This window comes from Leptosomus discolor, chromosome 2, assembly GCF_034619465.1.
Source record: "Leptosomus discolor isolate bLepDis1 chromosome 2, bLepDis1.hap2, whole genome shotgun sequence".
Taxonomy (NCBI): domain Eukaryota; kingdom Metazoa; phylum Chordata; class Aves; order Leptosomiformes; family Leptosomidae; genus Leptosomus; species Leptosomus discolor.
Window position 1 is genome coordinate 93,299,482 of NC_141392.1, and position 23,276 is coordinate 93,322,757.

The 23,276-nt window shown below is 41.4% G+C and overlaps 1 protein-coding gene across 5 annotated transcripts in view; it reads right to left on the reverse strand.

Annotated features, from left to right (window-relative positions):
- KCNQ5 (potassium voltage-gated channel subfamily Q member 5) overlaps positions 1-23,276 on the reverse strand; it is a 297,146-nt gene that overhangs the window by 14,102 nt on the left and 259,768 nt on the right. The window contains exons 8-11 of one of the 5 annotated variants that reach the window (XM_086461469.1): positions 22,617-22,711; positions 21,055-21,081; positions 17,888-17,944; positions 11,497-11,717 (exon numbers count right to left, since the gene is read on the reverse strand). In XM_086461469.1, coding sequence (XP_086317595.1) covers positions 11,497-11,717; positions 17,888-17,944; positions 21,055-21,081; positions 22,617-22,711 — 400 coding nt within the window. The remainder of the gene's footprint in view (positions 1-11,496; positions 11,718-17,887; positions 17,945-21,054; positions 21,082-22,616; positions 22,712-23,276) is intronic. The other 4 variants (XM_086461473.1, XM_086461470.1, XM_086461471.1 and 1 more) reach the window with 4 other exon arrangements.

Genomic DNA, 23,276 nt, shown 5'->3' on the forward strand with positions numbered 1-23,276 from the left:
AATTCTGCTAAGGTCACAAGAGCTACAACCATGTAACTCGAGTGAAACAGGAGACTCCAACTTGAAAGTTTAAAATAAGCATCCTCCTGAATTGTTCTCTCACTGATACAGTTCCTGGGTCCTTTGCCAAATACAGTGTCATTAATAAAAGGGCTCCCTTAACGCATGTTTTGAGAATAGTGTGGTGCAATTATAGTATTCCATGCTGCTCACATGTGGATACAAAAATCAGCAAAATCTTTAGCCAAATGCTAGAAAATTCTTATAAATTTAAGCCAGCTTTAAGAAGAGATACTGCTCCTAAAAAATCACCTTATTTTTTTCTTTCTAATATTCCCACTGACATGAATTTCTTTCGTTAGGGCAGGCACTCGGTACCACATGCTAATAAAACTTGTGAAAATCTATAAACCTCGTTTGATTCATATGGGAAACATTCATGTTTGTTGGGAATACTGAGCAGGCTTGGGAAAAAGTTTGGGAAATGCATAATAACAATTAAAAAAAAATCCAGCTTAAAACACCACTAAAATCAAAGTTCACATTCTGATGAATATTTCCAGTGGAAGCTCATGTTGTGTATGGCATAGTTATGAGGTGAGATGTACTTGTATCGCTTCTGTCCCTCTCAAGTTCATCCTTGAGGTCGGGGCTGTGTTGGGGTCAGTTTGGCAGCTTCGGCAGCTGCAGCTGTTAAAATCCCTGCCAGTTCCCAGATTGGGCTAAGCTATGGCCTCCAACAAACCTCACTCCAAGCTGCTGCCTGTTCCCAGAGAGAGCCCTTCCCATCATTAATGGGGCAGGTAGTCCCTCTGGTGCCAGCTTATGCCTAGCCCTGCACACATCTGCTTCTTCATCCTTCCCCATACCCTTTGTCCATGTCTCCTGCTCTCCATTGGGGTGGCTGTGCACGATCCCAGCGGGCTCCACAAGGAACCTTAGGCAGCAGCTGCTCTGCATGAATCTGGCTGCTCTGCCAGGCCTTCCTAGGGTTAATACTAGTCCTTCTTTCTCTCCAGGAGCCTCTACCATCAACTAAACAAGCCTTTCACATCCGTTGCTTTGGCAGGCCATGAATCCAGTCTCAATGATGGCCAAAGTGTCTCTTAATCCACATTTAGACACACTCTGCAAGCCTCCCTAAGAAGGGGTTTCAGCCAGTCTGACAATCCAGAAACAATTCCCTGTTTATAATACCAGCATCTTTACAGTTCAGTACAGATCCTAAACGTCAATCTGGAAAGTGTTTCTTTCACAACAGATGATGCATCCACCATTGTCTTACAATCTTTGACATTATTTACTTTGGGCTACAGTCTTGTCTTTGCCACTTTTTAATTTCTTCCTCTTTATTCCTGAAGAGCAGTCTTTGATTTAATCACCCAGCAAATCAGCAATTACTAAGAAACAGAAGAGACACATGCACAAGTCATTAAAATTGTCTTGATATTTCCCTGTTTGTCACAGTATTTATGCATTCTGTGTGCAAACTCCAGTCATTTATGATCACCCTGAATGAATGGGCAAAAAATTACACTGTTCTGAAACTTTGTATGGCACCAACAGAAAATTTATGAGTTTGTAGGTGCATTTCATATGGCTCTATGCAAAAGTTATGCACAAGTCTTGATTTATTATTTCTGTAAATATCATGTGTCCTTTCTTAGAAGTTTTTTCTGTTTAATAACACGCTTTAGTGTTGGGAAAACTGTGACACTGCTCTGATCACCCTCATAGCCTCATGCTTTCAATGTCAGTAACATTCAAGTAATTATGTGCCTGTTTAACAGAATCAAAAAGATTTTGTACTCTTTGTTTTCTGGAAACTCCCACATGGTAGCAACAACAATCCAGCATTAGTAAGTGCATGTGCTGACATGCTGAATAGTCCTACAGAAGTGCTCCTAACATAGTAATCGGTACAGTGACCCCAGCATAGACCCTTTGACTTGTTTTTTGGAAGTCTTCGTAAGCACTTAGATCTTATTCTGACTGCGTAGGAGGTAGTTAGGGCTCTTCACATGGGGGATCTAAATCTTTCTTTGCCTCAGTCTTTAACAGGTAGACAAGCAATCTGTAAGGTAATCAGCCTCCTGAGGTGGAAGATGGGGATCGAGAGCAGAATAAACCCCCTGTAATTCAGGAGGAAGTAGTTAATGACCTACTTTGCCACCTAGACATCCACAAGTCTATGGGGCTGGATGGGATCCACCTGAGAGTACTGAGGGAGCTGGCAGAGGAGCTGGTCGAACCACTCTCCATCATTTATCAGAAGTCCTGGTCAACAGGGGAGGTCCAGATGACTGGAGGCTTGCCAATGTGACACCCATCTACATGAAGGTCTGGAAGGAGGATCTGGGCAACTACAGGCCCATCAGCCTGACCTCGGTACTGGGCAAGATTATGGAGTGGTTCATCTTGAGGGCACTCACATGGCATGTGCAGGACAACCAGGGGATCTGGCCCAGCCAGCATAGTTTCATGAAGGGCAGCTCCTGCTTAACCAACCTGATCTCCTTCTATGACCAGGTGACATGCCTAGTCGGTGAGGGGAAGGCTGTAGATGTCATCTACCTGGACTTGAGTAAAGCCTTGGACACAGTCTCCCACAGCATTCTCCTAAGAAAGGTGGTGGCTCATGGCCTAGACAGGTGTACTCTAAGCTGGGTTAAAAATGGCCAAGCACAGAGAGTTGTGGTAAACGGAGTTAAATCCAGCTGGCGGCCAGTCACAAGCGGTGTCCCCCAGGGCTCAGTTTTGGGACTGGTCTTGTTTAACATCTTTATCGATGATCTGGATGAGGGGATTGAGTGCTCCCTCAGTAAATTTGCAGATGGCACTAAATTGGGTGACAGTGTTGATCTGCTCGAGGGTAAGAAGGCTCTGCAGAGGGATCTGGACAGGCTGGATCAATGGGCTGAGGTCAATTGTGTGGGGTTTAACAAGGCCAAGTGTTGAGTTCCGCACTTGGGTCACAACAACCCCCAGCAGCGCTACAGGCTTGGGGATGAGTGGCTGGAAAGGTGCCTAGCGGAAAAGGACCTGGGGGTGCTGGTCAACAGTCAGCTGAACATGAGCCAGCAGTGTGCCCACGTGGCCAGGAAGGCTGACAGCATCTTGGCCTGTATCAGAAATAGTTACATCAAGCCATAGTTTCACCAAGCCTATCATTTAAAATCCAGAGTTCAACTTGGGAATTGAAGTCCAAGCAATTCATAATGCAGCTTCACAGCCTGCTCTCCACCCCATTCAGCAGCCTCATCTGAGTGCAGAGCTGCTCTGGCTGCCCAGGGCAGCAGTGTGGGGCACCCCAACGCGACGCACTCATCTCCAAACTCATTTTCTGTGTGAGTGGTCAGAAAGAAAATGAGTGGAGAATTCAGTGCATCTGACTTCTGGGCAAGTAAAGTTAAACATAAATTCAAAGCTTTTGGAGGACAGCTTGGCCCAGTGGTAGGTGGTGATACATAGGTCTGCTGCAGCAGGGGTGCTCAGGCAGCTCCTTTAGCGTTAGACTCCAAACTGTTCAAGAAGCAATGCTGGCAGCTTAATACTCTCATTATTCTGTTCTTTTGTCCCTTTCTGCAAGCAATGTAGAACCTCTGTTATGCTGCTCTAGGTAAAGCCTAGGATGCCTACAAGGTAGGTGCATTTCACTCAACATTACATTGCCTTTGAATTACCTTTCTTCACTTTGAGCATTTGCTGTGGGGAATTAGGGATTTAGCCTATATTCTCTAAAAAATTGAAGTATCCTGGACGTGTTTTATAGTATTTCCACAAATGTCATAATACTCACAAGGTTTCACAAAATCTCAGTTACTTTTTCCTCTCAAAAATTATTCTAAGTACAAACATTTTCATGGTTTATGTTCATACATTTAATGCAATTTCCCTTTATCGAAATAAAAAGTGTCTCAGCCTAGTGCCTTTGTTTAAATTTGTTTCATGAAACTTCTCACCTCTTCACAAGCTCTCATTATTTTCCTGTTTGTTGAACCATGAATACAAATTCCCTTCACTATTAGGACAAAGGTTGGACTCAGTGATCTTGAAGGACTCTTCCAACTGAAACTGTTCTATGATTCTATGATTCTTTCAAATTTTCTGTTGCTTTAAAACATCAATGAGCTGACTTTCTTTCAGTAAAGATTTCACATAACTTGTTTTACTATGATTGCTTGCTAAGCTCCATAGGAAAAATCAACTGAAAAAAGCAACACTAATTGGGGTGGAACTTAATCACATACTTAATGATAAGAATGCCCAAAGGTCCCCCGAAGAGGGAAGGACAGCAGCCCATGTTTACATGCTTTACAGAGCAGGGGCCAGAAAAAGGAGGCCCAAGGGAGTGAATCGTGTATTTATTTCCTTGATCCCTGAAAAAGAAAAGGCTTTCTTCTAATCATGATAGAAGGAAGGAGGCAGGACAAGTAAACTTCCATGATGTGCTCTTCATGTTAGATGCTTAATATTTCTCTAGAAAATGACACAAAAATCCCTGGTAGTACACAACAGTTCAAGTGGCAAAATTAAGAAAGAGGGAGTAAGGATGACAACATTTGAAAACACTGTTTACAGGGAGATTTTATGAAGTGGTTGCCATTTCCATGCCGGAAAGCAATTTCTCAGGAAAGGAAGGAAATTGGTGCCTCCTGGAAGGAGGAGCACTTCCGAAAGAGCTTCTAGGAGCACCCTTTCCCTTCTGCCCAACCTAAGCCTCTACCCTGCAGGGGCAGCTCCTTCCTACCTCCCTAGTCTTTCTTCTGAAAAAGGCAAAACTTTCCAGATGGGGAAGAGAAGAACTGGAATTTGGTAGCTGCAGTGCAGTATGAAACAGAGTATGATAAAGAATATCCCTAACAAAATTTTGTATGTGAAAGCATTTCTAAAAAAACTCAGACTTGGCCAAAATGGAAGATAGGATTGTCGGAAAGCTTTTTTACATATTCTGGGTATAATTATCTAGTCTCCTTTCTTTGTAAGTGTAATTTTTTAAGGTCAGAAACCTAATTTATATCAGTTATCATATAATGCAGGGAAGTTCCAAATACCTAAAATTCTAGCATTCCCTTCTAACAACTCTCAATTATCTTTAGTTATTATTTAACTTCTCAAAAATTTTCTGCACTGGCAATATTTCATGGAACAGCTCCCACTACTTAATTAAAAGGAGTCCTTTTCATTTTGAGTGATGATATGGAGGACCAGGAAACTTTCTAAAAACAATTCATTATACGCACAATAATCGTGCAGTTAAAATGGCTGATCTTATTATAAATAGTGGCACATTAGCCAGCAAGTTTAGATGGCCGTGTGAGAAGAGTAAGAAAGAAAAATGCTAGATGACTGTAAACGTATGATTTTAGTGTATTTTTAGATACACATATCTGTTATTTTATACACATCGCATACAAGAAGTTAAAACTGTAAAAGAAATTGCAGATATATATGATACAATCTAGAACTGGGGATTAATGAGTTAAATGTCACACTTAATTGACTGTCTCCCTGCAAGAGCTTGTAGCACATGTCAGTTGATATGATGTGTGATATTCTGTAATGTCTACAGAGGCCCTGTGCTCTGGGAGATTTCCAGGCTGTGTTGTTTGAAGGAGATGGTAGCTGTGTGCAAAGGGGGAGAGAAGGATGGTAGCTTTAGATTCAGCTAGCCACAGGAGAGTCCTGTATTTTAAAAAGCCACAAAGGATTTCTCCAACAAGCTTTTATAAAAATGAAACCATTCTTCAAATGTTTCAGATTTGCTGCAAGTGGGTTACATGGTAGTTGGGAAGTTTTATGAGTGTCTTCTCAAAATGACTTAACTGATTTGTTTACTTTTCATTGCAGACGAGGTTATCTGAAATCCGTGCAAATCATACTTCTGTGTGGTAGTCTGCTGCTGTCCCTCACAGAGCTGAGCTTGCTAATCATTCACCTGTGACCACCGAGTAAGCACTCAGTCCAGTGAGCAATGGTGCACAGCAAGATCCTCAAGATGTATCATAAAGAGAGAGCCTAAATTATGGACTCATATGGCCAGGACCTTGGTTGGAATAAAGTAAAATTATGCCTCAAAACCAATGGCCTGTACTTATTTACACAAAACAAAAAAATCACTCAGAGCTTAGATCAGAATGCTAGATCTTCCTAATTAGTTACAGTGACAATGGTAATGAATGACAGCTCTATCATCGAGTTAAAAAAGCACAAGAAAATAAGTCTCCTGTCTAGCACAAATTGATATATTGCTAATAAAATGTCTTTTAGGCCCATTATATGGGGTTTATACAAATTGAGCAGCTTTGTTTTGACATCATGCAGCTTAATTTTGAATCAGCAAATTTAAGCTAACCGAGATGTAAAAGCAACCAAACTAAGGAGCTTTGCCACATCAAGTGAACCTTATACAAGGTCAAGATGTTTGTCCTACTGAAAGGAAAAGCTGTCATTTTTGCAGTACATGAATTACATGGTAGTAACTGAAGACATGGAGGCTGAAATGCACAATCACATTCTTTCCACGGCTCTTATAATATACTCTACCCTGAGGATTTTGTGGAAGTAATCTGTAGGGAATGAAAGACTAAAGGTCGTGTGAACAGGGATGGTGCAAGAAATAAAATATCTCCTTAGAGAGTTATTTTTAATTAATCAAATGAAATATGTTTGTAACATCTCCAGTGCTGAACGCTTTTGATGTTTTATTCAAAAAGCCACACAATGTCTCTAGGTTACATTAAAGGCACAATAACTCATGCAGAGGCTTAGAAGCATGGGATGGTAGAAAACAAGTATAATAGGGCATTTTTGTCCCTCACTGAGAACTGCATCCACAACATAATCAGCTGTGGTGATGCAAGAGTGTGGCATGATTTAAGCAGAAAAGGTTCTGTTCTTCAGAAAATGAGGCAAGGAGAAAAAAAAAAAACACGGCAGGAACACCAGTGTCTGCAAAGGAGGTGAGTCTCTGTGGCTGGACCTACGCTACGTACAATGAGGCACAGGCACAGCTCTTAAGCAATGGCATGAGATCACCTGTACTATTTAATCACTTGCACAGACTCTGGCATGAGTTTGGCCCCTGCTGGTGGGTATTCTCATGTGCTGGGGGCTGTTCCCCATGGGCAGTTTGGCCATGGTTTCCCTGTTTTTGGTGCAGGGACACAAGCCGTACTGCATGAGGAGGCCTTGGGGCCAGAGGTGGCTCCTGGTTCACTTTGTGTACAGGTATGGTGGTGGCTGTGTGCGGCTCTGAAGTCAGGCAGCACCTTCACCTGTGTGGTGTGGCATCCCTTTGGGCAGGGCTCTTGAATGACTCTATACAATTCTTGTATCCTTTTAAGTGTGCGCTTTGTAAAGCTTCACTATTTACCATTCTTGATTGGTGAAGATTTCACTTTGCTTGGTCCTGATAATTCCTTTTTAGACTGATAAGAGGGACTGTAAATACAGCACTCTGGTACCTTTGTTAATTGGTGCAGGGTCTCCTCTTCAAAAAGAGTTCTGGCAGTTGTGAGCCACATGTCATCAGAGACTGGACATGTATTTAAAATCAGATTATGTAAGTCTCGGTTTTCAATTTCACTCCCCTGCGCTGTTGTTAAATGCTCTAGAGAGCATCTGCAGCTACACCACCAAAGACCTCTCCAGCCTTCAAAGCTATCTCAGGTCTGGATTCCATTTACAAATGCACATATGTAGCTGAAACAATTGCTGCTGTTGCCAGCCCCACTTTGCAATAGCGATAAATGGTTTATAGGCAGGTTCAGAGGACTGTTGCTACCCATAAATAAAGCCATTTGTGCAATAGTTTTGGTTATACTGTTCTAAGGCTGCTAAGCCAAAATCCTTTTGAGGGATACCTATGGCCAGCTTAAGTGTTTTGCTTGCTGCCAAGAAACTCTCCTTCTGTGGTTTTAATATGCACCGGGGTACTGTTAGTAAGCTTTTGTTATTGGGTAGACTAAGAGGAAGGCTAGTACATTTTCAATATTGTTAGCCTCTTAGCTGCCTCCATAAGCTCCTGTCTGGATTAGAAACCTCCCTTTACAAGCCAGTTTCTAATTGCTAATGTTTAGGTTTTCCAGCAGTCTCTTTCTGATGGTTTTGGCCCAAATTCTAACCATGTCCTTTATCAGAACTCAGTCAGCCCTGCAAAGTCCCTGTGTTGACTATCTATCTGCCTTAGATCATCCTAACAATTTCTAACAATTTATTTTCCTATCTGAACCCTCTACTTACATATTTGCTTCTTTCTTTATTTTTACACAGAGTTCTGTGGACCTCACCTTTACAGTGAGGTAGTCCCTCCTCTGCCTGTGATAATGGGTCTGGGTCTTTTACAACCCCAAATCCCATACAGTGAAAAAAAAATGAAGCAAATATCTGAGTGTCTTCTCTTCTGAAAGGGGAAGTTCATAGTAAGAATTTATTATTTTTTCATTAGATCACTGATATAAAGTTTTGACACTGGACTAGGTACCCAATACTATGTTGTCACTCTCCAAAAGGTCTATTGCAAGTGTTATTTCTTCTGCCTGCAAACATGCTACTGACATGTAAGAATCACCAGAAGGACTGGTTGTTCAAGGATATTGTTTTGTGCCCACATTTTCATCCAGAAAGGGGCGGCTTCTAGTTTGGTTTGAAGATCAGCCCACCAAAATAATTAATCCTTTGGCCGGGGAATACCTCAAGGAGGAAACTGGAGAACTTGATATTCATAAAATGCTGCAAATACTGTATTTTCATCCAGTGAAAAACGCAAGATGTTCCAACCCCTAACATTCTGTGATTCTGTGAAGGCCAGGTTGGGTGGGGCTTTGAGCAACCTGGTGTAGTGGAAGGTGCCCCTGTCCATGGCAGGGGGTTGGAACTAGATGATCTTTAAGGTCCCTTCCAAGCCAAACCTTTCTGTGATTCTGTGATTCTAAACTAAATAAATCACCTCCAGATCCTTTTGATTGAGCTGTCAAATGCAAAAGCCTATCAAACTATGAAATTTGTAACACACACAAAAAAGAAAAAACGAAGGTCGGTAGTGCCTGACTTTTCCTGAAACCGCCTGGTTAAGGCAGCAGGGAGCTGCCTCTCTGCAGTGAGCCCACTGGACATCTCTATGATGGTACCAGTCATAGAAGTAGCTGGATGAGGTCCCAGAGTGGAAATTTGGCATTTGCCTAAAAGCTGGAGACAATGGAAGCTGTTCCTTCTGACATGGATGAGAAATTGTTCATATCTGTTGGCCCCAGTTCATAAGGGTGGACTAGTAGCTGGAAACTGCTGACCAGGAAACAGGCTGCACTCGCCCTGAGGAGCAGGAAGATCTTTAAGGGTTTACGCACAGCAGTGAATGCTCTGTTATTGTTATGATCTTTTATCTACAGATATACCCATGGTACCGTTTATGCCACCTTTTCTGTGAAAGGGAGACAATAAGAGGGAACATGATCTACTCATGCAGATCATTGCTATTAATGACAAAACTTACAGGACAAAATAGAGGACACACTGAGGAAATGTTTCTGTGACAAATGGGCTGATGAAAAACTAAGTGCTTGAGTGAGGTGCAGGCTGCAGGGCTGGAGCAGATACCCCGGGAGTGTGCTCAACAAATTACACTCTTCTTAGGTCACTTCCAGGCACAGTGTGAGTTACAGGGGTTTAACCTATGAAACCACTTCTGGCGTGGTTTTGGGAAGATACTTGCACTACCTAAGTGATTACGTAGGAAGCCTAAATTTAGACAGGGTAGCTTCAACCCCATTCTGGTACCTAGAGCATTTCTTACTTCCCATTGTGGAGCAAGTGGCCTTGTCCCAGCTCCTCATCAGCATGAGACCCAGGCCAGCATCACACAGCCCCTGTGACGCAACTGCCGTGGGACACGAGCCAGGACCCATGCCCCAAAATGGAGTAAGGAGTGGTGAGCAACCTGGATAGCAGCCTGGTGGCTGGTACACCCTAGCAGCTTGCTGTAATGCAGCCAAATTCGGGATTTGTGCATCTGAGAAGTCTCTGCGGGGGAGGGCTAGTCGGGAACAATGACCTTAGCAAACACTGTTGGTTTGTCTTGTTTGCCCTCCAGGAAATGTTTATTTACTCAGGCTTTTCCTGAAGAGTTGTGTTGCGTAGCACATCCTCAGCTGAGGGATGGGGCATTTCAGTTTAATGCGTATTTTGCAACCTACATGTTGGTGATCATATGAGCTCTTAAGAAGGAAGCAGACACCAAAATTGCACTTCTGTCTAATTAGTTTTACCCCAATTGTTGGATGTAACATGCATGACTGCCATCGTAGAAAGAGTTTAAAGTTATATATCTCTACTTACACCTTTCCCATACAGCCAGGGTCACTGTCTCCTGTTGTAGCTGACCAGTTTGTTTCCCTTATTTTCTACCTGGGTGTCCCACAAGAAAGAACAAAACTTTCATAAGTTGAGAAAAATGTGAATGGAGAAACCCAAATCCAAATCCACTGGGGGAGTGGTACCCCCAGAGCTGTGTGAATGCACCTTTCAGTGCAGGACCCATCCCTTAGAGGGGTCGGGCTCATCTGGTGCTCTCCGCTCCTGCCTGTCTGTGGGCTGCTCTCACCCGCTTTGGTGCTCCCTGATTCGAGGAGTCACTCCCTCTGTTTTGGCAAGCTTTTGCAGATGAACATCGTAGCCTGAACACTGGTTAGTTTAATGCCAGAGAGGACCTTAACTAGGAAATGAAGAGCAGAGAGGGTCAGCATGGGAGGCAGCAAATGAGAAAGGCTAGGTTCTTGTCTGCTGCGGGGTCAGCAAACCATTTTTACAAAGATCCAATTCTTCACTTCTTTCTACATCTAAAATACCCTTTAGAAAGCAATACATAAAAGCAATAACACTGGTTTTGTTTGCTAAAGCCACCTGCCTTACTGAACCGCATACAACCCTGTAAAACAAAGCTCCCAGTAGTATACCTCTGGGTGGCAGGTGATTGTATCCCTGGCAGAGGTATGAGGGCACTTCCCAGCTCCTTGGCAAGCTCCTCTGCCTGAGCAGGCCAGTGCCGTACAAGCTGAGCTCTTGGCTGGCAAAGTGCAACCAGCACAGCATTGGCCATGGTGTGTGTCCCACCAGCAAGAGGCAGCAAGTTTGGGCAGCAGCTGCACCCAGTGGAGGCAGAGGGGCCGCAACTGCTGAGCTGCTGCAGCCAAACCTGTGGGATACATTTAGCCCACTTGTGATTTTCCATAGTGACCCTCTTTTCCACTGCTTGCTGCCTATGCACCACTGACACTCTTTCTACAATGGCAGTCATGCATGTTACATCCAACAATTGGGGTAAAAAAAAATCACGTTGGTATGTTCTCTGAAGCAGACTATAGCTTTCTTCTGTCTCTGCCCCCAAATAACATTCTTTCTGTTTTTCAAAAACCGGTCGCATTCACAGTGCAGGTGTGCAAGAGCGTGAGCAGGCTGGGAGCAGTGCGCAATGGCAAATGAGGCATGAAAAACTCCTACCATCGACCACGGGTTTGGGCTGCGAGCTCTTCAGCCTCAGCGAGGGCCTGAAGCGGGTTCGGTCGTTGAAGCTCCAGCTCTTCTGGACTTTGGTTGGACTGCCCTCGGTGGCAATGTCGGCACTTGGTGATCGGCGATCTCCAACTGAAGACTGCCTGTTCTTTATACTTTGACCTCGTGGACTGGCCATCCGGACCCGCTCCTTAAAACTTAGCTTTTGACTGTGAAGAAGAGAAATATATTTCATTTCATAGTTCCTTCACTCCATTTCTTTTTTTCTATCATGTTATAGTTGAAAATAATTTCAAAAAATTCTCAATAGTATGTGTTTCTTACACACTTTTATTTTCATTGAATATATTTCATTTGGGAATGAAACTGATTTGATGTGATTGTTTCTTGATAGAGGCATTATCAATGACAGTCTATCTTACAATACAGAATAACCTTGTAAAGGAAATTAAAATTAATAGAAACAAATTTCACCCAATTATTTTAGATTAATCTCCAAGATTTTTTTTATATTCTTTGAATTGTATATACATTTATTTCCATCTTAGTCAGCCCAGCTCAGTGCATTTCTGGCCATCTCTTCAAATACACAAGAACAAAATATATTCTATTATTATCGCATGCCATGTAGTACTGTGTTTTGTTTTGTTTTGTTTTGTTTTAAGCAGGCAAAAATACTGTTAGTATATTCATGCTTTTTTGAGATGTGGCACTTCCAACATTTCATATGCATTGTTAGTGATCACTCATATCCAGTGTTCCTTGTTACAGCACTTACTTGGACAAGACAAAACCAAAATCACCAAACATCCAAGAAACAGCGTGATGACCGATTAATGGAAATGTAATGATAGGCTCTGTGCTCACTAAAGTCATTGCTGGAGATGAAGCTGGGAGCTGACTACCTGCAGGTAGTATTAGACAGGCGCTTTAGGACAGGTACAAGAGCCCAGCCAAGCTCATGACTATGACTGCTGGATCAATGCTGGCCCTGTGGTTTTACAGTTGGCCAATTGTAAGCTGATTTTTTCCCTCCTGTGCTTATAACCCTCCCCTCCAGTCAGTTAACTGCGGGTTATGTAGATTTTCTACTTCCCAGTGCTTAAATTACCTTTGTTCATGTTCAAACATATCTGATGAACATCCTGTGGTCACCATGACTATCTGCTTGTGCTTTTTCATTATTTAACATTTCTGCCTTTGTCTCTTCCTGTAGTAGGAGGCACAAAGGGGAAACAGAAAGGAAGTCTGATACCAAGGTTTGGAAACCTTGTTTTATCTACAAGGTTAAGTTCAACTGCCTGTACAAAAGAATTGTTTTCTTGATCAGTGGTCCTGTTCTTGCAAGGGGAGAGATGATGGGAACAATGAGGAAGCTGCTCATGGTATGTTGTTAGTGGGTCTTGCAGTCCTACTGCCCTGGCGTAGCCTTTGGGGGAGCTTTTAAAACACCTACAGCAAAGACTGTGTACCTGCAAATTATAATTGTACTTGAAGTTAAGACACTTTCTGGTACTCTCAAAGTCTTTGCATTTAACTTCAGCATGCCCGTAAGATGTTTTCAGCAGAAATGAATTCTGCAGCTAATTAACTAATGCTAACGTGGACTCTGGTTCTTAGATGTTTAACCTACTGCAGTCTGAAAATACAGTGTTAATATGTAATTATATGAAATGGAAAGTAGTTACAAACTTCTGTGGCTGTGAAATGTTGAGATAATCAGATATCTTTGTCCATGCATAGCATAGCATAGCGTAACATAGCATAGCATTTCATTCTGAATACAGACAACACTGAGAGCAGAAAGGATGCAGTTTGTAGCAGGCAAAGTGCATGCTGGGAAGCTTATAATGAGACAATTTTCGAGAATGCTAAAAAATGAGCACATCAATAGAAAGATTATTAGATAAATGTGTTTCTATATGGCATGTTGAATCACTTGAAAGAATACCTTTACTATAATTTCTGAATGTAATCCCCTTCTTCCTTTGCCCAAAGTAAGCAATTGTTGAAATAAACACATCATGGTGCTGGAAATGTTATCTATTTCCACTGCAAACTGTCACCCAGACCTGCAGTACTGTGTGCTGTTGCATACGGAATACAAAAGACTCATAGAACCTACCATTTGAAAGAAAAGTGAGTTCTAAAATTTAATTTTCAATACAAATTACATTTCAAGACTGAATTACATTTCAGCTCAGAAATCTTTTACAGTGTAAAACTTAATGAAAATATAAGCTGTAAAATATTTATTAACCACATTATTGCATTGTCATACTATACAGTATGAGCAACAGAATCAAAATGGACTTTGTATTATAGATATTATTTCTAGGCATGTGTCCCCTGTTCTTTTTTTAACTCCTCTTACGGCTCAAATTATATTTGCTATTGAAGCATGAAATCAAATTATGTATTTTTTTGACAAATCTTAGAGTTAAAAAGTTTCTGGACAGCTCCTTTCCTGTTGCACTAATTTAAATGAAAGGAAAAATTATTAAATAGCCATAAAAATGATCAGTATGGACCATATTTTTTATAATCCCATTAATTCCAAAATAAAAATGAAAATAGAAAAATGAAAAAAGCATTGTTCTGTCAATTAATTTGTACTAATGAAACCAATGGCTGCCTTTAAATGATTTGTACATATGGTTATTTACTTTATAAAAGCTGAATGGTACACAATGGCTACTTAACCTGAGTATCTTTATCTCTCCAAATCAAAGCAATGAGGTAATGATGAAAGGAACAGTAGACACTTCATCTGTACTAGAGACATTTTTCAAAAGTGCAACACTGAGAATGAAAATATTAATTTAAAATGCAGACCTCAAACTTAAAAAAGAAAAAAATCTGCTCTGTAGCAATGGCAATGTAATGGCATGCCAAGAGTACATGCGGAGGATGCTGTACTGCGAAGAGAAACTCAGCCCCTGAAGGAAGCGTGTTTTTGAAACTCTATTTTGCATCTTCAGAGTTTTTCCAAAGACACTGGTTATAGCAGTTCTTTGCTTCTTGGGTCCTTCTTCCTATTTTGAGACTGGTGGGAAATATTCCTAAAGTCACTGGGTCCTACTCACCACAGGCATAAATTGTATGACTTGCAGCAGTGGAGAATTCATGCTTGGGAGAAGAAAACTGCTGTCCTTGGGAGCACACTGCCATGGGGCTCTTCTATATATGATAAATAACAGAACATGAAGGAATAACTGAATCAGAGAATTTTGGGGGCATCCTGACCAGGCTTTTTCCCACAGTGAGAGTCCCTTTCCTTACAGGTTAAACAGTTCCTGGCTTTTGATTCTCTATTGCCACAGTGGTAGAGATGGTTTTAGAGATACAGAGTGGAGATAATCTCCCTTTCAAGCATCTGTGCGCATTCTGCACTTGAATCAGTAGCCAGTGAAGCCTTTAGGGCCTTTACTCTGATTTAATGCTGGTTGGATTAGCCCTATCCAGTGCTGTGTTAAAAATCCTTCACCTCTTGCAGGACCTAGCCTATTCTATTTTCCTCTCTCCCCTTTTCTCCTCTCGTTTTACATGATATCTACAGGAAATCCCCTCAATGAATGTAAACCTGTTAATGGCCATTGGAAATTCACATATCCCTGTAAGTGCTCCTAAACTTTCAGTTGAATGTTGGTCAAAAAGGCAAAATCCATGAGAAAGAAACAGGAAAATGGGTGTCTAAATTCTTTCTGAAATTATCTAGGTTCCTGAATAAGACGTAAATGACAAGGATCTGAGAGAACCAAAGCCATCTTCAGTCATCTCTGCGTTCTTTTAGATGTTTGTCTGTCCATCATTTCTTGTACCTTACATGATTTATCGCAGTTTGGTATATATACATATTTGCTTGGTATACATACATATTTGCTTTCTATTACAATCTTCCTTGGCAATGCTAATCTCTTTGGACCTATTGCTCCTCTTTCCTTGCAGGTTGCAGAATATATTCATACAGATAACACTGGCGCTTTGAAGCATTTTTTAGTGGAGATCAATTACAACCGGCACCTGTGGGAAAAAAGCAAGTGACTTTTCTCTGCTTGCCTTCTAGAAGGTCAGTTGTAGGATCTTACTGCTTACTTTTCCCATCAGTACATGCACGAGCCGTTCACTTCCCTGGGATAGCAAAGGACTTTCTAGTTATGTCTTTTTAAAATTCTGTCTTTTCCACCTTTGATTTATGAAGGAAGAGCTGTTTAGGGACGCTAGAGGTCACTGTAGCTTCACTGCAGGGGGAATGAATACCTCTCCTGGACCAAATGACTAGACTTGAAAAGATTTTGTTTAATTTGATAAATGCCTGCAAGCCGTTACTTTTCTCTTCCATACCCACAGCTCTGTCTGTCTTCCATGGACCACCTTACTATACTTTTTGGTTAACTGGGCATCTCTTTGCCTCCCAGTCCCACTCCCCTATTTCCCTTCCTACCTCCCTGCACTTCACAGAATCACAGAATCATAGAATGGTTTGGGTTGGAAGGGACCTTAAAGATCATCTAGTTCCAACCCCCCTGCCATGGGCAAGGACTCCTTCCACTAGACCAGGTTGCTCAAAGTCCTATCTAACCTGTCCTTGAACACTGCCAGGGAAGGGGCAGCTACAGCTTCGCTGGGCAACATGTTCCAGTGTCTCATCACCCTCACAGTGAGGAATTTCTTCCTTACATCTACTCTAAATCTACCCTCTTTCAGTTTAAAACTGTTGCCCCTTGTCCTATCACTACAATCCCTGATCAAGAGTCCCTCCCCACCTTTCCTGTCGGTCCCCTTTAAGTACTGGAAGGCCGCTCTAAGGTCTCCCCAGAGCCTTCTCTTCTCCAGGGGGAACAACCCCAAGTCTCTCAGCCTGTCCTTATGGGAGAGGTGCTCCAGCCCCCTGATCATTTTTGTGGCCCTCCTCTGGACTTGCTCCAACAGGTTCATGTCCTTCTTGTGCTGGTGGCCTCAGAGCTGGATGACCTCCCTCAGCCTGCTGGCCACACTTCTTTTGATGCAGCCCAGGATGCGACTGGCTTTCTGATTGTATTTCTTGTCAAGTTTATCTTCTGCCCTGCTACAGCCTCAGACCTGCAGCACGACTGCTTGCTACTAGTCACAATTTACGATTTATTTTTCAGCTTTTCATGCCAAGCCAGCTGGTGGAAGTGGGAATAGGAAGAAATTGAAATGAATCAGAAGTAACTGGAGGGCCCAAGGGTGAGGGAGAATGCTTTGGATCTTGAGTCGAGACAGAAGCTAAAACTGCCAAACATTATCACTCATAGCAAACAACAGCAAGCAAATGTACGTGCCAATTTTCAGCAGTTAACTTCCAGTAAATACAGATGTTGATTCTTACCAAGCATACAGAAAACTTTACTGAAATTAAGCTAAGTTGAACAAATGCAAATGCAATGGATAGTACAGTGAGGCCTGAAGTTCAAACATTCACGACTTCTCCACCAGTCTCATGCTAGGACCATGAACCCAAGAAATGCAGCGTTATATCTCTTACCTTCAATGAGTAATAACAAGAATTTCAGGGACTTAATATCTTAAAGTTCAACCATAAAACAGAAAAAAATAAATGAAGTTCAGGGGTTTTATGTATTTTTTCCTTTCTCAGAACAGTTTCCAGATGAAGAGAAACTATTTTTTATCTCCATTTTCTATCATCAGTTTGTACTTTTTAAAAAGTAAGAAAAAAACTGTAATAAGTTTGAGTTATAAATCAAGGGTTTCTTCCCATAAGATCCATCCATCTAGGAATTACCATTTTTGGTAAGAGACACAATTTCCACAGAATTCAGCTGAAGCAAATGATTGATTTCACATGCATTCCTCTACCTTCCAGTACAGGACACAGGCACAGCTTCCGTGGACTGTGTCCAAGGGGATTCTTCTCAACAACAATTGCACATTTTGACTGTTGGTATTGCCTAACATATTATAGGTTAATATTCATCACTAATTATTAGATGGAGAACTCAACTGCCATGGTTATAAAAATCCTCTTGGACTTGGGGAAATGTCTTTACCCAAATATTCAACCCCAGTTTTAGATCTCCGCAGGGTAATGCATTCCAAAAGTTCAAGTCTCAGGCAGAGAAGGGGAACCGGGGCTTCAGCAAACCGTGGCGTGCTACACGCTGCAACTGTCCGACCAGATGAGTTTCAAAGAACTGGTATTCTTGCCACTGCATTAATGTCATCACAGGCAACAAGCAACAAAGGAACTACAAGCACTTAAAAACAAATAAGTTAAGAAACCTCCTCTGGAGAAGTATAGAACTTTAAAGCACTAAGGAAGGGAAGTAAATGAATCATGCACCTGATGTTAGTTGGCATTCTCAAGCATCATGTGAATATGCAGGATGCTGAATACCTATGTTTCCGAGGGGTGTACATCCTGAAGAGCTTCTGTTTATTACTACAAAGCTTACTAGGAGTGAGGGGAGATAGAGGACTGTGTTACTAAGCATTCCACTGCTAGGTAAGGGGATAGGCTTTCCACCTCAAGTTAGTTTCTGATCATTGGCAACTTCTTTTTCGTATGGTGCATGCAGACAGTTTACTTTAGATCTGCTTTTAGAAATGGATATGGTATAGGAGGTGGAGAGAATTCCAGAGTATAATTTACTTATTTCCCTCAGAGCAGGGATGAGTTTTTCCCCCAGGCTCCTATACTGGCAAAACTTCTCATTGCACCAGAGAGAGTTGTCTGAATAGGGAATTTGTATTCAGGCTTACTAGTTACAACACTAGATGGGTAACGTTCTTCTTTTGAAGACACCCAGTGCATGTCCTGCACATAGCTTAAGACTGCTTATGCTCTCAGGATGTTGTAAGATTCATCAGTCTTGATCTAGTTTCCTAGACAGGAAGAATTTCAGCCACACTGTATAACTGAACAGAAATAAATATTATTTGTGTTCAGTGTGTGCATGTGTAGATATGGGGAATTTAACATACAGGCTTTTTAAAAAACTTGCAGAACTCTAGAACAGATTTACAGAAATATCTCATTTACAGTATGGATACACCAGAGAGGTTGTCTACCCTTTTGATAAATGTTTAATTAGAATACTTGTGTATAATATTTCGAGAAATCAACATACATATTTTTTCTTAAAATCAGTATGAAGCTACAGCCTCATAAGCACAGCTCTCTTAACACAAATGCACAGCAACATTTAGTTACCTAACGGAAGACTGTAGGTCTATACATGACAAAACGCAAGAATTAATTTCTGTAAATATAAAAGTCATTTTGGTAGGAAAGAAAATAATTAACTTTTACCTAAAGTAATAAAAGTTTTTCTCCACTGTTATTAGAATTGAGTACAGAGCAAAGAGCATATTCAGAAGGCAATCCAATGCACTACTTGTGCAAACACATCTTCATTTAAAGAGTGAAACATGAAGCAGCTTACTTAGTTCACATAGCATCCCATGCAAGTCACTCAGCATTGCAGTAAGAAAGAAGTTAAATAGTCGAGGACAGTTATCTTGAAGTACATTGCAGCAGTTTGCATTTACATTTTTAACATAGAAGACCACATACACCACATGTATTTTAAGTGATACAAACACAGAGCAATATATCAGCATAAGAACGATAAACAGCCACTGACAAAACACACTTTTTTTAAAAGGCACTGAGTGGTCTCTAGGGTTTTTACTGTAGACCAGGATCTCAGGAGTTGACTAGTTCATTTTTATACCTACACTAATTTGCAGCAGTGCACATATTAGTTAAGAATTTCAAAAGGGACAAACATCTTCTATTCAGTGAAAATAAAGTTAAAAAATCTGTCTAAATCATTGACTACTTTTAAAACCACAACAGTTATCACTAACATGGAGCCTGTAATATAATTTTGTCAGACAGGGTTTTTTTTGCATCTGTGTTTTACTTATTGTAAATAAATTTGTCTCTTTAAGTGCTCACAGGTACAACTGAGAATAACCACTCCCCTCTGCACAAATCCCTGTTTTGGAGGTATGTACTAATTTACTGCCAACTTCAGTCTCACCTTTAGAAAAAGTTGAAGTCAATTTTAAATGTTGCTGCTGAAGGAGTAGGAAATATGTCTGGCGAGTGCAAAAAGTTTTGATCACGCTGTAATGATTTAATGAGATCAATACGTTGCTAGCAAGCCTATGGAGGTAATGGATATGGAAAGTCACAGAACAGACAGAGCAGCTGAAGTGCTCTTGAAGGACATCGCAGAGCAAATCTAGTCCCCTCCAGTTACTGTGACACTAACAGCAGTTATGTGCACATCAGGGAAAAGGATGGAGTCAGGCACTGGAGGAGCAATCTGGAAAGTGGAACGGGACACGGGTAATCCATGTGAAGATATTACACCCCTGTTTGTGTGTGAGGTGCTGCGGTGCTCAGACTCCTCACAGGTGACTGAATAACCTGAAGAGTTTGTGAACCACAGTACAGCTTGAGGGCAGATGTATTTCAGGGGCTGATGTGTCACTGACACTTCTTTTCTTGGCTTTTCATCGTTTTCTGCTCGGAGGTAAATGCCGCTACTCTCTGATCATGCTGATGCCACAGTGCCGGCTGCCGAATGCCTGCTGACTCCATCCCTAATGAGTTTTGGAGGTGGTGTAATTTCTCTTGTAGCCACTGAGTCCTTCCTTGTCTGTAAGGATTCGAGCTGTAAGTATGGCAAAGAGCAGCATTTCCTCTTACTGCCTTAGGACTGTGCATCTCCAGGGCTTTATTTCCCAGCAAGCATAGCCCTGCCAAGGCCTGCCCCTGCGCACTGTAGGCAGCTGGTCCTCAGCCGGCATCCAGGCTGGGTGGAAACCCCACCTGCCCTCCTGGCTGGCAGTGGTGGGGCTTATTTAAGGAGAGATGTCAGCCTGCCTCCTCCACCTGAACGGGGCCATGCAAGAGTGCAAACCAAGCAACTAGGAGGGGGTGAGCCACTGCAGTGGTGCTTTCCCACCACCCGCCATGTCCCAAAAATCTCCTTAGGAGGGGACGTCAGGAAAAGGTTAGGAAACGTGGAGACATGGCACTGAGGAAGCCTAGAGGACGCTCCTGCAGGACAGCACAGACTCTTGCTGAGGTGACATCCAACCAGCCCTGCTGGGAGAACCTCAGCCTGCAACAAAGGGCTGGTGGGCTTGTTCACAAAGCCAAATGCTTGTAACTTCCACTGCAGTTCCTGGAGACTGCGAGCATTGATTTTATGGCAGAAGCTGGGGGCCACATTCTTGCCCAGGACCTGAGTCTGGGGAGGCTGTTCCAGTTCCTGCTCTGACACTGTTCGAACTGAGCTCCCCCACAGAGTTAAAACATGTGGCTAGAAAAGTAAAAAATTGCCTAGTTTTTCCATACACAGCTGAGACAAAGAAGCAAATTTCAGCAGCATTAGTCTATCGATATGAGTTTAAAAAAATGCAATTTGTGATTATTATCAGTTAACAGTTACAGTTCATTGAACCTACTGTACAGAACCCGAGACATCTAAAAGCCATTAAGAATCAGCAATTTCACAGATAAAAGAAATAAAAGAAACTACAAACCTGCTAGAAGCTTCCCCTTGTTCTTTTCTTCAGGTCAGGGAGTGGGAGGGAAAAACATACTTGTTATGCAGATAGTAATCACATTACTTAGTTACAGATGATGTTAGATATATGATAAACATAAATGGATATGTTAATTAGTGTACAACACACACATTACATTGCAACCACAAAAATATTCAAGCAAGACTCGTAACTACAATGCTTCTGAAAAAGAAACTTTTGTTTTAAAACATGCATAACATGCTTAGTACATACCACTGCAGACTGAGTTGGCAAAGCACTTAGGCAAAATGCATTGCTGACACATATATAACAGAAAGCTGTAGGCTCTTATTAGATAAAGTTATCTCTGGTAAATAAGAAGGTTGAATTTTAGGATAGCACAGCAATATGCTTAAAAAGTAACAAGTAGATGCACTTTTGATGGACAGTCATATTTTAGTATATCTTAAGTGGGATACAGCTTGATTATTTCTGTAATTGTATATCTGTCCATTTATACCAATGTATAAGCCTTCAACCTGTTTGTATATGTCAAAAATCAATATTCCATGTAACTTTTATTCTAAAAGCTCCTTTTAGTTTGGAGCATTTTGGAATTACAGTTATGGTAATAGATTACTTATGGCTCTGTTCTTGTCAACTCTTTGAAATTCAAAGATCAGCTTTGGGTACCCAGCCAAACCTCTTTTTGGCTGAGCTTTTTTGGCACATGATTACCTTTTTACTGTCATGTGGATGTTCATCACCCAGCTTTGAGAAAAACCACTAATTCTCTTGCACTGTCTGCAATAACAAGAGTTAGGATGCTTATCAGAGCTTTCCCATAAGGCTCTTAACACTATCCTTTTTGATCTTTATCGAGTATCTTACTTCCTGATTTGTGCCCTGTATTGAATCAGTCAACTTACTACCTTCTGGTGAATCTTATACTGAATTATTGAAGAGTCTTGGACTGCCAGGGCTCTTGTGAATTCTCACCCAAACTAGGACATAAAATATTTCCTGTGTGCCAAACTGTGACATCAGATCTTTTTAGTCATCTTCCACTGATATGTGTATAACTGAGGATATAATTTGCCTAAGGAAACACTGAATAGATCAGAAGTTATGATGAGAAGGAGCAAATTCCCCAGTGCATTCACCTGCAGAATACCACAAGGCTCTCTTTGCTTGAAAAGGTAGATCTGTAGCTATAGTGTTATACAGTGGCACAGGTGAAAAAATAGCATTACATCTAGGAACAAGCTCTGCATTAAACTTAATATTTTCCTCCTTAGAGATAATTTGGAACTGGATGAAACATTAACCTTGATATATGAGTGTGTTTTTTGGGAAAATGTTTCTAATGCCTGTGCTCAGTGATATTTCTTAGATAAATGGCAATGATTTGTATTTGTCCCACTGTCCTAGGCTCCTAGGTAACATTCACCTGATTTGTTAGCTGAAGTTTTTAATGAGAGGACTTAAGACAAAACAAGACAAAAGAGACAAATAGTAATTCTCTATAAGCTTGAACAGACATCAAGAACAGCACCAGCTGCCATATTTGTACCTACTTTGTAGGGCTGCAGGTATGCAAGGCCTTCAAATGAGGCTTCCAGGTAGCAATGGAAACCGATTTCTCATCAGCCGCATAACTACGCCATACACACTACGTGCAGGATATATGGTAAAAAAGAAAAAACAAGGCAAGAGGGAGCAGGGAATGAAACAAAAAAATTGAAAAGCAGATTAGTAACCAATACAAGTCATGGCTTTCTTTTATCATTCATAGCACTGATACATGCCTGAGGGGAGGAAGAATACTTTCATAATATCGCCAGGTGGCTGTCAGGTTTGTTCGGCTGGCGTCGGTAGAATAAAACCGCCAAGAAGCCTGGTATGGGGAAACAATAGAAAAGCACAAAGGAACCAAGAATGTGAAGTGACAACGCCACCACACTGATTATGGAGAGAGGGGATTTTGCTCAGCCCAGGATGTGCTCTGTTAGGTAGATTAAGGAAATACCAGCAAAAACCTACCAAAACTTCTGTCAATCATGGTATACTTTACATGGTAGAGTAACAGTTACTGGCTTCATGGAAGCAGCAGAAGATATTCAGCACATAATGGTGCTCAAAAAAGCATCACAGTAATTTATATTTGTGACAAGTCCATAGGGGACACCCACACAAACTTGCATTCTGAGGTGAAGAAAGGGTCATAATACATTTCG